The 17439-nt window shown below is 45.8% G+C and overlaps 1 protein-coding gene across 1 annotated transcript in view; it reads right to left on the bottom strand.

Moving 5' to 3' along the window:
• Positions 1-14117, bottom strand: part of COL13A1 (collagen type XIII alpha 1 chain) — a 56845-nt gene extending 42728 nt beyond the window's left edge. Inside the window, 11 exon segments of the mRNA XM_085229247.1 lie at positions 1636-1662; positions 1957-1983; positions 2090-2116; positions 3178-3204; positions 3685-3711; positions 5182-5217; positions 8697-8747; positions 11341-11367; positions 11901-11936; positions 13525-13551; positions 14054-14117. Coding sequence (XP_085085373.1) covers positions 1636-1662; positions 1957-1983; positions 2090-2116; positions 3178-3204; positions 3685-3711; positions 5182-5217; positions 8697-8747; positions 11341-11367; positions 11901-11936; positions 13525-13551; positions 14054-14110 — 369 coding nt within the window. The 5' untranslated portion in view covers positions 14111-14117.
• Positions 14118-17439: the final 3322 nt, after the last annotated feature.

Raw genomic sequence — 17439 nt, 5'->3', positions numbered from 1 at the left:
CAGAGCCACAGGCCATACAGAAGGAAAAATTGGAAACTACAACATGAGCCAAGGCCTACATCCTAACCTTACATTTCCTTCCTAAGAAAACAAAGACCTAACAAAACTGAAACATCTCTGGCTTTTCAGGATGTTGGTTTTCACCTCCTTGCCCGAAAAAAAAAAAAACAAAAACAACTGACAAAAGTATTCATCAACTAGTAAAAGAAGAAGAAATTGCAATTCAATCAAATGTGGGCACATATACGGCAAGGCTCGTTCCCACTTTAATTTTGGGAGGAAGAGAAGGAACTGCAACTCTTTGGGCTGCCTTGAACCACTAGCCCCAGCCTTGCAGCCTATGACCTGACACTCCAAGACAGCCCACCTTAGAGCTGATCTAGTGGCAACCACTCTTCCCACGAGCACATCTCTGCCTTGGAAGGACCCAAGGGTTTCTTAAAGTGCTGAGCTTGCTGCCTCAGTGAGACCAGCGCTACCCAGGAGAGCCAAGGAGGCATCACCAAGCTTTGCTGCGACGTGAGACTTTGCAGCAACCTCTTCCCTGCTGTCCCAGCCCTGTGACATCACCCCAGGATGCCTACAGCCCAGCCCACCGGTGTGCCCTCGTCCCAGGTCGCTCCCAGTGATGCACAATCTGCACCTTTGATTCGCAGTGTTGCTGCCGGTCCCATGCCTGCTTTTCACCTTGAGCTCTGAGGACAGGCAGGAGCCAAAGATCGTAACAAGAATCCAGGACACCGCTTGGGCAAACATTGTTGTTAGCTTCTTTTTAACATAACAATCTAGTGAGCAGGCTCACCTAAATAAACACAGCTGACCTGCTATTATTGTACCCAGGCTGGCACTTGCCCACAGCTCCCATCTCTCTTGCTGCCAGCTGACATCGTGCTCCTGCCTCCGCTACGCAGAGCATCCAGGGCCTTGTTCCCCTGGGGACAGGCACCAGAGCCCAGCTAATTGTCCAGAGGCTCATCAAAAATAAACAGAAAGCCCTTAAGCCTGTCTCCCTGTACACCCAGATTACAAATTCCAGCCACTTCATATGATGTTGTTCCAATGCATTTCCAGTGGATTTTCAGCACTCCAGTTGTTTTTAGAGCTGGTTAAATTCTGCCTCTGTAATCCCCTCAAACTCCATGATGTACTCTTTCCTCTCTTGGCTGCAGTACATGCTGGCCACGCCAGGACACAGAGGCAAGGGGGCAACAGCCTGGTTTTCGTTAAAAGGCTGCTGCCACCAGTCCTCCCATGGCAGACTGTGGAAGTGGGACTGAGCCGGTGCTCTCTGTTCCTACAGAAACTTCAGGTTTCACTGAGTTTTGGGGTGAAGACCCCAACCTTCTCCCCGCCGTGCTGCAGCACAGAGGCTCTCCAGAAAGAAGCAATGACAGCATTTAGCTTGGGGTCAGCCCCAGTGGGCAGGAAGAGAGTGGAGGGCCAAGATCCCTCCTGGAAGTCCTTATCTGCAGCTTTCCTGTGAAGCACATCAATCAGCCGAGCGCTGCTCTCAGGCCTGGGTGACGCATCTCGTTCATGAAACGATCTATATTTCCAACAAAAAGCCATTCAAACGAAAGGGGGATTAACATTCAGGAAGGCACAGGACAGACGATAATAACGCTAATGACTTACCCTGTGGGAGTACTCTGCGCACTGACCCTGTGTAAGAAGGGGATTAAAAGAAAAGAGTTTAAACCACGAACAGAGAGAACCAAAATAGACATTGGAGGGCAGATCCGCAAGGTGTAAATCACGGTGGCTCTATTGAACTCAGTGAGACTATGCCAATTTGCACTCGATAAGCAGCCTACCTCCCACCCACTGACCCCACAGCCCTCTGCTTTTCCTGTATCTCTCAGTCACTCAAAGTCAAACCGAGCAGCACCAGCCCAGCCCACTTCTCTGCTCATTTTTTTACATGCAATTTTCAGCGTTATTGCCCATTAAAATTACCTTTTCTCCTTTTTGTCCTGGGGGTCCCTATAAGAGAGATGAGATTTTTAAAGGCTCTCGGTGAAGGAGAGGTTCTGTACATGCAAGAGGAAAGGGATGGGGGAGGTACAAACACAAAATATAGGGTACTTACGGGCTGTCCCCGGGGACCTGTGGCACCCTTTAAAGAAACACATAGTCATGAATACAAGATGGATTTACGGTGACAAAAGCCTTCAGTATAGGGAGTAAGTGGAACCTCAGTTTTTACAAACTTTTGTGGAGAACAGTTTCCAAGAGAGCTCTGGGTTCTCTGCTGTTACTCGGGAGGAATGAAAATGCACACATGTTTTGGCTGCACCACGGGGGGGATTTATTAAAAGGAGGGGAGAAAAAACATCAGGAAAACACACCCTCATTGTTCCCTGGACCTCAGCTGACAGCACGTCTCCTTGGCTGACGCACTGGGATCGAACAAGAAGCAGCCAGGACTGAAGCCTGAGCTAGGGTTGTGCAACTGAGGAATGGCAGCTCACCCTCTGCCAGGGAGCAGGATGGGGATCTTCGACACGTGCTTGCCAGAGGGCTAAACTGACTCTTGGGCTCCAGAAACAGAATTTGCAGAAGAAAAAATCCAGCACTTCACTGAGCAAAGCTGACTACAGAGCTGCTACCTTGGTGTGCTCATGTTTGGGGATTTCATCATCCAAGAAGTTGAGAGAAACAAGATCACACTTGGGTTCCCATGAAGAATAACCCAAGTTTATCATTCCCAAATGAAAGCATTTTGGTATGATGCACAAATGAAACAGACCTTCAAGAGGGGAAAGAAAAGCATTCAAAACAAATAATACACTATTTTTTTGTTAGGTATGTTGAAAGCCACCAGATGGATTTTCAAAAAACTTTCCATCAACTTTTACTTCTGCTATGAAGCCAACCACGAAAAATGTCAGCTCCCGGAGTATATTTAAAGAACGTAATTGCTAACTGTGAGGAAAACATATCCCATGCATAACTACAGAGTTGCTGTTGTGACATGATGAATCTGATAGCCATAATGTAAAGATTACAGGCATACATCTCCACACTGCAATGAAATTACAGAATTAGGTATATAGCTAGACCATTAGCTAAAGCTAAGACCACTAGTCTGCCTACAAGCTTATTTCCAGCTGACAGGCAATGCCATTTCAAACCAATCCATCAACCACTAGCATATATAATTTTTGTTGTTATTACCATCTCCCCCTTCTGTCCAGGATAACCCTGCAAAAGAAAGAAAACATTCCTCAGCTTCAGCCACTCCAACCTCTAAAAGATGTTCGCTTTACCTGCTTACCCCTTGCCTTGAGAGGTACAGCCACTATTATTTCTCAAGAGAGATACAACGCCACACATGTGGAGCTCTGCTCACACAGCTAACATTACATTGTTCTCGAACACCCAAAACACTGAGGTTTTCCCTGCAGCAGGTTGGCTGCTGCCCTTGTGAGGTGCTGGTTCATAGATTTGCCTAGAAAGGAAGCAGCCATGCTCTCTCTCCCTAATCTCTTGCCACCTGCAACTCCCCTAAAGCATTTGTGGCATCCACCTGCCTGCCAACCTTCTGATTTTCATTTAATCCATGCATGTGCATGACACTGAAAATAATCCTCCTAAAAACATACTCTGAGCATGCAGGCTGGTAGGAGAGTGGGACCTGGCAGGTGGCAGGGCACAAAGCCTCCAGAGAGGCTGTTTTCTTACCGGTTTGCCATCCAAGCCAATAGGACCCTGCAAGAAAACAAAAACAAAAACAAACAAAAAAAAAAAAAAAAGGGAGAAAAAATGAGAAATGCTTTCACCTGAGCATCTGTCCACCTGCCCCAGCAAAAACTATGTGCCACAAAACTGCAGAGATGGGTACCACCCAAGCTTCCTGATTGCTTTTGCTGGGACCTTCTCACAGTCAGCCCATTTCAGCAGCAACGCTGGACAAGAAGGGGATGCAGGAGAGATTATCCATTGGCAATTTGCAGGGAAAAAACTCTCAGCATTTCAAATTTTGCAGCATCTCATCAATTAATTGAAAATCAGCACAGTTATCTGGAGATTCGGATTTCAATAGGCCATTGGGAAAAGAGGAATTTTTGCAAATGATAGTATAATAGAAGTGTCCAAGAGAAGAAGTGACATAGAGCTCAGCAGCATTTTGAGGTACGATATGATTAAAAACAGACCCCATGGAGCACCATCCCACTCGACACTTTCTCATGAGCTGGGCTGATTCCCTGCTGCTCCAAAAGCCAAAGACCACAAGGGCCAGAAGAGATCTGCTTCTCCTCAGCCTCAGGGCAGCTCACAGCCCCCCTTCTCACAAAGGGCAGAGCTGCGGAGTCTGGTCAGATGGCTCAGAGGTGGCCAATTCCTCCTGTTTTCCAGGCAAGAGCCTCCTCTGAAGACCTGCTCTGGCACATCGTGTATCCTGGAGCAGCAGCTTGAGCTGCTTGGCGGGAGCCAGGGCGCCAGGGCCGTTTGTGTTTGCCTTAGGCTTCCTAGCTGTCCAGAAGAAGTACATAAGAATAAATAGCAACGAGTTTTCCAGCAGCCTTGATGCTCCACAGAGCGTTGTCAGCAACTGTAAAGCTGAAATGAAATGTGCTTTGTCCTCTTTTAGGCCTGTTTCTCGTTCCCTTACCCATCTGTAACTTCACATTGGAGAACCCCTCCTCCCCCCTCCCCTTCTTGTGCTTTTTGCTCTTTCCCTTTGGCATGACCATGGTGTTCAACCAAGTTCCCACCTGAACTCCATCACACAGGGCCCTGTTTGGATTACAGATGCTCATTGCTACTACAAAATCATCTAAAAGCTCAACTAAGGTTGGAATTTCACGTAGCTGGGTTATGTTCTTTGCTTAGGGAGTATTTTCTCAGGATGGTTCTCTTTTACTAAACAGATTGGGCTTCAATTATATTATTTTGACACTTATGTTTTTGTTTTTTTTTAAATTAATTTCCTTTTGGCATACTATAGTTAGTTTGTTTTGGTTTTTTTCCCTAAGCATCACTTAAAATAAAAAGAAAAAAAGAAAAAAAGAAAAAAGAAAAACAAAAGAAGGAAGGAAATGAAGAAAAAATTACTTTTTCCAAGAGTATCAGATCAGATCCTTGGCATCAGACAGATGATAAGGAACAGCAAGCACTAATGATACTTCTTAGTAATACCACACACACGTACCTCATCAATCTAGCTGTTACACTTACCGGGAATCCAGGAAAACCTCTTGTTCCAGGCTGTCCCTGGAAAGGATGAAACAGAGACAGCAGTTTAGAGGAACTGAAGGGGATTCCTATGGACCCTGAGTTCTGTCTATGAAATCTTGAAATCTTTTCTCTAGCCTCTGCCCATTTATCCCACAGCTCTCCAAGGAGCTACCCAAGACCTCCAAGGAGAATGTGACTTGGGAAGAAGGGGAAATCTCACATTCCCACTCCAATTTATACAGGGCCAGGAAAATGCTGGAGCAGGTCCAGTTTGGACTGCAAGCAGTTTCCTTGAAGTTTCTCCATTAATTAAATGGGTGTCCCTAGCCCATACACGAGCCGTTTGGAGTATGTTCCAGAGGCTGAGCTCATTTTATGGCAATTCTTGCTGCCATAAAAAAACCGGAGGCGTTTAATGCAGGATGCTGCTCTGTGCAAGACAAACCTTGCAGGTCACTGGTGTCTAAATACAGCCATTCCTCGTCTCCTCCCTCCCCTGTGTCATGTCCCAGTGTATTCATTTTCCTCACAAATAATTCTGGCCAAGGTACGACTTTTCTCTTTGGCTGCTTTTTCTCATCGAAGAGCTAAGAGAAAAAGGAGTGGCATTATAAGGAATGTGAGCATCAAGCCCTTTACCCTTGCCTTTTCCTGGTTAGCCAGGGCTGGCTACCATTTGAGAATAGTTACAGTAAACACTCTGATTTGCAATGTATTTAGTAGCTTCTTCGTTACTCGCTTAAACACACTGGGGTGGGTGAGAGGTGGGGATAGAAAGAAAAAATAAAAAGAAGAAATAGTTCTTCGCATAATTCTTCTGTGACATCCCAAGACACAGGTACCCTAGCTCTTTGAGCATCTAGTAAAAATACCAGTTTACTTGAGGATTGTTATTGTATGTTTTGTCTCCTAGGAAAGATCTGGGTATAAGAAAAAGTTTGCTTTTTCGCCTTAACTAGAGCAATCCAAAGGAAGGGAAAGAACAGTACAGGTTGGCCCGACTGCAAGGGGCTGATGAGGATTGCCATAGCAAAGCAATGCTGTCCTCTTGGGAGAGAGCTCTTAGCCTCATCACCAGGAGAGGTAAGATCTTCAGGTTGCATCTCTTTCAGCCTCCCTGCCCCTGCAGAGAGGCTCAGTGGGGATTCAATCCTGCTGAGGATGGGGATAAATAACCTCTTCGCACAACTTGAGGGCTGCCCCTACCACAGAGTGCCTGGATTTGCACCAAACAGTTGTTTTTATACACAGTGCTAGCAGGACCTGATTACATTTTGCATTGTTTTCTTAGTTTCACTAAGTTGAACTTGGTCAACTTTGCTTTGCATTGCAAGATACATATAAAACCACCTGGTCCCATTGGCCAGTGACCAGGAGGGAAGATAGGCTATAAATTAAAGAATTTGACCACCACTGCTTTCTGAAAAGGCGAAAATCAAGTAGAGCCTAGCCACAATTCATTAATTCTGGCTCCCTGCTGGAAGTCTCCCCAGACAAGAAGTGCTAAAAAAAGAATTAAGGAGAAAATCTGGAAATGGTGCAATTTGGCTTCCTCTCTAGACTGCAGACTGTTGCCTCTTTCTCCTTGGAGGACGGCAGAGTGATTTGCACGGTATCAGGCCAAAACAACAGTTCACAGTGAGTGATTCCAAGAGTCTGTTTTTGTTGGGTAGCTGTTTTTCCTTGTCTTCTTTTTAAGATGTTGATCCTATGAAGTATGTAATCCCGGGAGCTGCCAAATCATGAAGATCATCTGTTTCTACCACTATCGGCACACTGTCCCTCTCTGGCCAGGAGTTAAGCAGCTCTGAGCAAAAACTTTAACCTTCAAATGAAAATCTGGAAACTATTTCTCATCCCACATCTTCCAAGTGGCCCCTTGGCTGGGGTTCCTGTGTTTGTATTCGGTGCTCAGCCATCCTTCTGACCTACCACCAGCTTCCCTGGAAATGGGATCATCTTCACAAGGGCTATGGGGGAGAAGCGGGGAGCTGCCCCACTCTTCACACCTCGGGGCTCTGACCAAATTAGGTAAAAACTCCTCTTAAAAATCACTTGCCATCTAAGTTTTCTGTTTTGTTTTGTTTTGTTTTTTTGAGGTGCAACATGTTCTGTGCTTTCTCAAATGGCAGCAAAGGCAATGAGGCTGCACTGAAAGAGACATAAAGTCTGTCTTGCAGACATGTCCTCAGGGAAAGAGCAGTGCCCAGCTACGTTTGCAGGTCCTACATCGATGGGGACCACCAGGTTTTCTCTTCTGTTACTATTTCATACTAGGCTGAGAGCTACAGCTTGAGGGAAACAGAAGAAACGTGCAGCCCTTACCTTCCGAAAACTGCTTGGGGCACTGGATGGCTTTTCTCAGAGATTAGCATGGAGGAAACCATCAGCCCACCCTCCTCACCTGGCCAAGTGACCAGGGCTGATCTGTTGTGTAACAAATGCTTAAGGAAATTCTTTTGCTTCAGTTCTGTCGCTTCTCAAACTCCAGTGTGCCGCGCAGGTGGGCCTGGGAGCCCACAAAGCTGTTACTTATTAGAAACTCTTCTTTTGGAAATCTAATTGGAAAGCCAGATGTAGCCAAGCATTCGTGCTGCCTAGGTCTCTCTCACTTGACCTCTGCTGTGAAACAAAAGTCGCCAGCAGCCCATCCTCTTGGCAGGTCAAGGACAGTGCTCTTCACAGGTTAATCAAAATCGGAAGTGCCCAGAGGGAGGGAGAGAATGAAGTCCCTGGGTCTTTTCTCATGGAAATCCCCAGAGAAGGCTGCATAGGGATGGAGTGAGGAGGACTGGCTGCATCTGCACAAAAGCAGAGGCTTGATGGCTGAACTGCAGAGCAAGAAACATCCAGTGCTTAGGGCACATAAGTGCTCCAGCCCTTAATACTGTGCTGGCCTGTTTTTACTGACCCTACACTTACAAAAAGTTTTGTCTGGCTGACTTCTTGCTTTTGCTGGAGTGGGGTGCAAAATCCTCCCTTGCCTTTCCTCTGCTCCCCAGTCAGCAAAGAGGACTACAGTGGCAAGGTAACTACACTGTAAAGAGTTTCCAAGGCTTTGGGTACTGACAAGGACCTCTGGACTCTGATCTATCCATTTTTGTGAGTTCTCTAGCCGCCAGCTTAGCTCTGATCCTGCTCTTCTGCAAAATCAGGGGAGTCTGTCCTTCACTAATGAAACCAAAGGCTGAGATCAGCCAGGCAAATAGCACATTCTCCTCAAAAACAGGAGTGGTCCTGTTGCAAGAAATATGTATTTTTCCTTTCAAATACAGGACTATAGTTTCCTTGCAAGGCGAGGCTTCTTCGTCTATTCTGAAGTATGAGCTGTAATTTCATTATATATAGTATATAATAGCGGTATAAAACCAAGCCTGGCTCAGCATGGGAACCACATTATACAGGGGTTTTGCTCTCTCCAGCTGATGCTGTCTTGCTGCCCCTCCTAAATGTTTGTTTCCCTGTAACTTGCCCACATCCTGAATCAGTCAAAAATAGAGAGGAAAGTCACTCACGGGTGGACCACGGGGTCCAATGATAGACATGCCTGCTTCTCCTGGAGCACCCTGCAGAGAGACAGAGAAAGGAAAACGGTGAGTAAAGGTGAAAATACAATGAAAATGACATTTCCATCAAGACTGAGATTTAATGAGGTTGCTCAAGGTATAAGAATGTCAGGGCTCATGCGGCAGTTGCCATTCTGGCCTCCCCCATCTCACTCTGGGAGGAGAGATGTAATTTGGGACTATCTGTACACAACAAAAAAATAAAGTTGTGCAGCAAGTAAAATTATAAATGCGTAAAACACTTGTTGGCAAAACACAGGCTCTGCCCCCTTGCAAATGTGAAAGACTGCCTGAAATCCCTGTTGCCGCCAGAATACGTCTGGTCAAACTTCAGCTTGAGAGAATAGTAATGTTTTTCCATAGTTTCCATTGCTAATGCTCACCCTCGGTCCCTGGTCCCGCTCCACCCACAGTTTGGAACTTTGTAAGCACTTTCCACATTCCTCCCCAGATACAGCTACATTTTAGTGACTGCTTTTTGCCCATCCTGTACATTCTTTGTAAAGCAACCTGTCTTCTGCAAACAGGCAAAACGTGGGGAAAAATAACCTAAGAAAACCCCACAGATTCTGAATATTCTCCGGTGATCGTTTCTAAGAACATCCTTTGTAGGCAGTATGGAAACACTGGCTGGAGAGCTCCATACCAAAGACCATGTTCTCTCTTACAGACTAAGATTACATGAACTGGCCATGTTTTCTGACTGCAAAGCTAGCTATTCTATGAATAGGTCAATTGAGACTTAATGACCGGGCAGGAATGCAAAAGTTTAGGTCTAAATTAAATAACTCGAGGTTGAAGCAGCTTCACATGCTGCACTGTATAAAGTGTGTGTTCAGAGTGGAGAAGGGGGAATCTAGAAAATAAAGGGCTTGCTCAACTTTGGTTTCTGGAAGAAACTGGGTCTGCCATGGAGACAAGCAGTATAATTAATGATATATCACACTGATTCAGTTTGGGCTAGATCCTAAGACAAACATCAATTCTGAGACCATTCTAGTACCTGAAAACCAATACTTGAGATCTTGCCTCTCCTACACCAAGCTGCAAAACAAGACGACTTTGTGGCTGATTTCCAGCCCAGTTAGGGCCCAGTGCAGAGGTCCCAGCAGCAATAATCTGCCATACCACACATGCCCCATAGATCCCAATGCAAGGGCTGGGTCAGTAGCGGCACAGGCTGCCTTCATTCTTGCAGCAGGCGCTGACAGCCCACCCAGAGCCTGGACCAGCCAGGTCTGTGGGCTCTATGTGCTTGACTGACAATCTCAAAGCTGCTGGTGAAAGTGCAGTACAATTTGCCCAAGGCTTTTTCTCTTTTAAAGCGTGAACTGCACTAAGTGGACATGGAAACAAGTCCTTAAGTCAGTAACAGGCAGCTGATAAGAGACACACAATTAACAGTTGCCAGAACAGCAGCTGAGCTCTCTCCTTCCCACAGTTCAAGATAACCTGCATACCCGGGAAGCCTCTCACACATTCTGCACCACAGACAAAAGAAGAAGGGATATGGTGAGCTCCAGGGAAATGGGAGCCAGGGGCAGCTGGTCAGCTGCTTCCTGACAGCACTGGGGAAGAGCCTCATTTGTGTGCATATCAGCTCAGATGGGATGAGGATGGAAACAGCAAATCCCTTGCTGGAAAAGCAAACAGCCCCTCTCCAGCTCCTAGCCACCCACGATGTGCAATGGGCAGGAAACATTGTGTCTTTAGAAAGCACTGTGTATCCCTGAGAGGCGGCTCCAGAAGCACCCAGGGCAGGGCAGCTGTTGGATGGAGCATCCCATAAACCCATGAAGCCTGCAAGCAACAGAACTCTCTGCAAAACCAAGCTGGGACAGCCAAGGACCTCACAGAGGGCTTTAGGGAAGTACAGGCAATTAAGAGTGAAATCTTGGTCTGTTAGATAACATTTATAGGCTCCAAAGAACAAGCAGAAGCCTGAAAGCAAGGAGAGAGACTCTGCATCCTAACTCACTCTTCCTTGCTGTATTTTTCTATCTTCCATGGAAAGGAGCAAATGGCGCTGGTATGGTGGTGCCCCGCACACATGATTCCCTTACTAGGTGAATATTCATCTCTTTCCTAGTTTCTATAACTCGCTGCTTCTGGCTGCAGATTCCCAGTTATTCATACACCTCAAATGCACATCTTCACTACTCTTGTGGATGCCAAGTCCCACCATGTCAGAAACAGGAGCATGCCATCCCATTTTCCTTGTTGTGGCTCACAGCAGAGATTGTGCTGACCCAAGAGGCAGAGTGGAACTGCAAGGGTAATTAGGGCAAGCAGTGCTGCCAGCGTAGAAGAAACTCAGTGGTTAACACCCAGGAAGCCTTGAGGGGAGCCTTGCATGAGCCTGCCAACTCATACACTGTTAGTAAATTGTCATAAACAAGAAACACAGCTTTTTTGGAGGCTGAGTGGCCTGGGAGGAGTCTGGGAGATAAACTTACCCTGCTGGCAGAGAGCAGGCACCCCAGGGTGTGGAAACCCAAAGTTGGCTGCAGGGCCGGCGCTGCAGCTAAGGTGTTTGGGCTGGCCCTCTAGGAGGGCAGCCAGAGATACTAAGGGCTGCAAGGAGCCAACTCACCTTCTCTCCGGGTTGCCCTTTTAGTCCCTGGGTCATTGGCACCCATCGCAGCCACATGCAATAGGGTGCAGGGGAGAGAGAAAGAGAAAGAGACACAAACACAAGCGTCAGCGGCAAGGGCACACTCCCCTGCCCCAAAACCCAGGCTGCAGGGTTGGAATGAGAGGGGCAGCCACAGTTCCCACCCCAGCCCTCGTTCCCATCCTTACCCCAGGTTGCCTGAGTGGAGAGCAGCCCTAGAATGCAGTGCTCAGCCAGGCAGGGCATGGCCCCCTTGCTTGGGGCAGGGTTATTTGGAAAGGGCAGCAGTAGGCAGTGGGCAGGGGTGCACGTTAGCAAGCCCATGGTTAGCAGAAAGGAAGGAAACATCCTTCACATGTACACGGTTTACAGGGCTGACTACCCCATTGCAACTGGGAGAGCCTCCTCAGGTGTGGGTCTTGGAGAGGGTGGCTCTCCTCACGCTGACACCATCCCAGATTCAGCCTGGAAGTATTTTGACATCTCAGGGTTTGAAGAGGAGAGGGAGGGCAAGGAATATGCTAGAGGTCTCAACTTACCGGCCGCCCAGGAATCCCCATTGCGCCTTTGTCTCCCTGGCAATGAAGACAAAACCAGAGGCAATTGGAAACTGGCCAAAAGCAAAGTCATAAAGCTGCACAAATGAACTGTGCCACGGATGCAGTTGAGGGCTGCAGTGCAAGCATCCAGGGATTTTGAGAGAGGAAGAGAGCAAGTTATAGAAAAAGTATGTCTGTGGGGACCCCAACCTATCTTTAAGAATCTGTGTAAGTCACCAGTGTGCCTGAGTGTAAGGCAAGCCAGAACATCTCACGACAGAAATAACATATAATGATTTAGGCAGGAAAAGGAAGGCAAGAGATTTTTTCAACCTAACCAAGTCTAATTCCAATTTCCTCCACTTCATAAAATCCAGGTCCTAGAAACCAGCTTCATGCAGTAGTAAAGTGTCACATTTTTTCCTCTTTCTTCACTCAAGTCATCTCTAGCGTAAGCTATTTATTTATGAATTTATCACTCTTGGACTTGAAAGTATGCTCCTGTCCAGAAGCAAGAAAAAAAAAATGTGGGAAAACAAGCTGACACAGGAAAATGTATGTCTGGAAGAAGTCATATGAGTGGCTGTGTTCAGTGTCCTCTACCCCTTTGAGATACTACTCAGTGAATTGTCAGGGTGTGAACAATCCTAACAGCAGTTTAGGGAACAACTTTGGGTCAGGTGACACTGAACAGAGTCTTATAAACATATGAACACATATACCACAAGACCAGTGGCAATTTTCCTCAGCCACTTACCTCTAAGGCAGATTTCTACCTCATACATTTATAAAAAAGTAAATATCAGCCCTTTCTGCATTCCTGGTTGCCAAAACTTGGCTCTGGGCAGATTTGGAAGACAGTCATAAAGATCATTTCAGTAATCAGCTGCTATGGCTTCAATAAGCATGCAATTTTTGCTCTGTTTTGTAAAAATGACACAATGATAACCTCCCAGTTCTATTTCCAGCAATGTCTGTGATTTTCTTGTATTCTCTTTCCCCTGGCTACTTCCCTAGATTCAAACCTAGATTTTTAGTTTCAGCAGCTGGAGACACTGGACCCACTGCTGTCACTTCTTTGTGCCTTGTCCACTTCCAATGTGTATGAACATAGCCTAAAATCTTTAGAAGAGAAATGCACTTCACTCTTTTCCTGGGTATATGCAGAGGTTTCTTTGTGCATCATAAAAAAAACACTACCAGAAAAGCAAGCTGCTCTGATCCCAAAATCTGTGCTCCTTCCTTACTCACAACCAACCCAGATGCAGATATGTTTACCATGGACTTTCACATTTTTGGAATTTCACATAGGGCTTGTAAATCCTCTTGCAATTACCAAGCCCCATCAGTAAGAAAATAGCACACTGCACCACTTCAAGGTGAAAAAGGCTTCTTCAATGTAGGAGGGTTCGTAAGGACTACATTGCCATTTTGATACCACAAAGTTCTTCTTGTTCCTAGGCTGTTAGGAGCCATGACCTGTTGGCAATCTGCTATTTTTCCCCATTAGTAATTTATGTGAGATTGCTACCTCCTCACAGCTTAAAAAACCTTGGAGGTCTATTGATGAATGTATTGCCAGACAGAAAGAGAGAACAAAAAAAAGAAAGAATGAAGTATTTACCGGAAGTCCTGGTCTTCCTGTAGCACCCTGAAACAGAATACACACACACACACACACACACACACACACACAAAAAATCAAAGTTAGCTTGATATAAAGAAATCATATGTAAGGGTTTAGGAAACAGAACAGTTAAAAATCTCTCCACTGCTTGTTGACCATAAGCTCTGATTGCTTTGGTTTCCTAATCACCTGTTCGTACAATATTCTCTCCTTTCAGCATGGCTCTACCCACAGCTCACTGCCGGCAAAGGCTCTGAAGGTATCTGCAAGTCCATGGAGAACAAGCTAATTACAGGGCTCTGACTTTCTTCCTTAGTTTCCATCTGCTAAATATTAATTTTTCATGTATGGAATTGCTGCAGTTGCCACAGAAATGTTGCATGTTTAGAAATGGGAGGGAAAACATCCACGAAAGGATCTTTTCCTTCGGATGTGGTCCAGACAGCAAAAGAGTCCGGGAACCTCAGTACTATTGCACAATTTCATCATTTCCTTCCTTCTTCGCCCATTTCAGTCCCAATCTCACCAAATTTCTTGCATGACTGCGGGTTGCCCTTGCCTTCACCAAAGCCTTGGCTGACATCAAGGACAACAACGGGAGCATCTGTTGGGCAAGAGGAGAGTGTAAAGGCTCCTTTTGCTCCTGGGGCTGTTGTTCATCCTTTCCTCATCTTTTCCCCTAATTGACCAAGACTACAAGCTGGGCTCAGTGCATTTCTAAAGTGGATTTCTGTCCATTCCCCAGCCAACATCAGCACCAGGGGCTCAGCCCTACCACCCCACACGTCTTTTGTAAGCTCGGAAAGAAATCCGAGAGAGAGGTGCGAGCTCATCAGTGCTTCGGGGTCGCTATCTAGAATGACATACATGTCTGACAGACAGCAGACAGCCAGGCAGGAGCCCCTGTCTGTTGCTCATAAGCATGAATTTTCATCCGGTTTTAATAATAAGAAATACGTGGGGAACAAATATTTCCCATCGTAACACAGAGGACTCTGCTCGCCTCTTCAGCCATGAGCTTCTGCTCACAGCAGCTGAACCAGTCTCACTTGCCAGCCCCTGGGAAACCCAGAGCTTCTAAGTGAGACAAAGGTGTGTTAGCTCAGGACAAATTCCACTTTGGCTAAAGATGCTCAGTCTGCCTGACTTCCTCTTGTTATTTCTATTGGCTGTCACACTCCTCACGGCCCATCCTAGAAGTCTGCATGTGGAGACAGGTTCAGGGGTCGCAGGAAGCCAGGATACGGTAGCATATATTGTCAGCACTTCTCTGGTGGTCCCACGCGTTTCTGCCAGACTTCAATCTTTCATTATGATATTAAATTTCTAGCCCTTTTTGTTGCAAAGAAAGCCTGGACTGTGCGTCCTCCTCGCCCTGCAAAAGCACACACTGCTCTCCAGGAGATGTCTGCACTGACCTATTGCTTTCTTTCCTGTTTCTAACGGCAATAATATAAATGCCAAAATCGCTACTAGTTTTGTGCCACATCCTTTTAGCATCAGTATGCGACTAACTGGGGCAGCTCCTTCCAGAGTCGTGATCTCTTCCCTGTAACCCAAATCTAATGCTGAAATACATTCACTTCAATGGCCAGCTCTGAAAGTCCCTGGGATAAATGACTGCTGAAGGTTTGCGTGGATCAAGGCTTCCAGCTGTAAAATACTTTCAGACCTTCTGGCGTGGAAGGTGCAACTTTCTGGAAGATTGCTGCCATTAAAAGGGACTGTGCTCATATATCTGTGGGAATCCAGACTACAGCATTTTTGACTTGATGAAAGGGGAAAATAGGTTGTGCAGCAACTGCTTCTCCTCGGAACGTCATCTGCAAACTGTTTAAGACATTTTTGCAAGAACAGACAAAAGATGACTACCGTATGTTTAACTTCTCACATTCCTTCATACAAACCAAGTATAGTTACTCTATTGTACATGAATATAAGCCATTTCCTCTGGAAGGACTGTGCTAGAGACAATATAATGTTTCTTTATAATCCTGTGAGATGTCGATACATGGCCTCATTCCTTGCATTACTTCTGATTCACTGTGGGTCTCTTAATAGCTGTAAGAAAACTTCTGCAATAACCTAGCTGTTTCCCTGCAGCCTAAATCATCTGCACTGAGGTTTTGCATTAGCTAACATTTGAAAAGGAAGCTGTCAACACACTTCTCCCTCTGAAATTGATAGTTACCCAGCTACACTTGAAGGCCCAGTAGTTCAGCAAGCCTGGGTGATAGCAGCAAGCAAGTCCCTACAGCTCAGCTTGCACCATGTGTTTGCGATCTGTCTTTCCGTTTTTCACAAACATGTCTCATTCAGCGTGTGGCATCCAATGCATGTGAAGCACATGCAGCTGATCCCCTTGGGGTATGTGGGGCCAAGTGCTAATGCACAGATTTCTGAGCCCTCGTATTTGCTTTGTCCCCAGCCCTGCAATCCATTTGTCTCGCCCTCAGAAGTTGTGACATAGCAAAGAACAACTCCATCCCAACACAGCTCCTGAGCACCCACAGTACTTGCTGTTTGTGAGATCCCAAGGTGGACACCACAGACTGGAGACTGCCAGTTCATGCCCCACAAACCATGTCAGTAGCTTGTACACCATAGAGTTTCAGTACTTACAGGTGGACCTGAAATAGAGAAAGAAAAAAAAAAAAAAAACAGAAAAAAAAACACCCATGAATTAATTTTTAATGCAATAAGTCCTAAGGAGAATGGCTAATTAAACACATTGTTACTGTCTTTTTGGGCTGATACTCACATTGCTCCCATTTCCTGATGCACTTCCAACCACCTCCTTGGTCCTTAATTAAGGTATTCACACAATTAGCAGCATTGCTTGCCAGTCACCACAAGTACAAGGCAGCCCCAGAAAGCATGTTGGGAAGGCTGTAAGTCAGGCTGTACGCTCCTTGTTGGTACCTTGCTACATCGGGGTCTCCTCCTTGAGGGTGACACTGCTAAGCATGGGGGACTCATTACATGCGGAACTCCCCCTCACATCCCACCTGCCCATCAGAGTCAAGAAAGTTAAGCCTGGGAAGGTGAGAGCCCCTGTGTTGCTAAGATGCGCACACATCTGCCATCAGCAAACCCGCAGAGGTTCATGAGGAAAACTATAGCGACTGAACACATTGGGTGCCTTTTCTCCACAGTACAAGCTCATTTTCTTTTTTGCTTTTGCCTCTGTTCCCTTAGGAGGCAATCTGCCCTCTTGGAAGAGATCCCCTCAAAACCTGTGGGTTTATTTTTGATTGCAAAGCCTTGCAGAAGCTGCCAGTGTGGAGCACTGCATCTCCCTTGTATAGAACCACTGCACCATACAGACAAGGGCTTAAATAGCACTTCTTTCATCAGTTCCCAGAAATTTCCTCAAAACCCTGACAGATATTGTGTGCAGAAAGAAATCCCTGGACTCACTATTTTGTGGTTTCCTCTCTATGGGAGAATTGAGACACACAATACAAATGTCAGGGGTTTCTACATTTTCCATACTTCCTAGACACTCTTTTTCCCTTTTTTTTTTTTTTTTGCTTATTTTTTGTCTCCGCATCAAGTGCCAAGAGGTAAAACTAAGCAGTATAGCAGGCAATCTGACAGATAACAGGCAGCAACCCATACTTTGCACGGGGCGTAGATGTCATGGCGAACACCTGCAGAATACATTGTCATCCTGAAAATGCCCCTGGATGAATGTCCATAACGTATAGGAGACTTCAGATGAACAAACATTTTCTGTGTTGGAAAAGTCTCATCAATATGATGCTAGCAAACAGTTTGGCTATCTAGCTTCAATAACCTAAAAATTACAAAGTCAAACAATGTTTTTAGCTTTGTGCTCAACTTTCATCTAAGTTGATCAAAAAAAGGGTACTCTTCTGTTAAAATAAAATAAATTTAAGAGTTAAGCAT

The sequence above is a fragment of the Meleagris gallopavo genome, chromosome 8 (genome assembly GCF_905368555.1).
Source record: "Meleagris gallopavo chromosome 8, MGAL_WU_HG_1.1, whole genome shotgun sequence".
Taxonomy (NCBI): Eukaryota; Metazoa; Chordata; class Aves; order Galliformes; family Phasianidae; genus Meleagris; species Meleagris gallopavo.
This window is presented reverse-complemented; position numbering and strand designations above follow the sequence as displayed.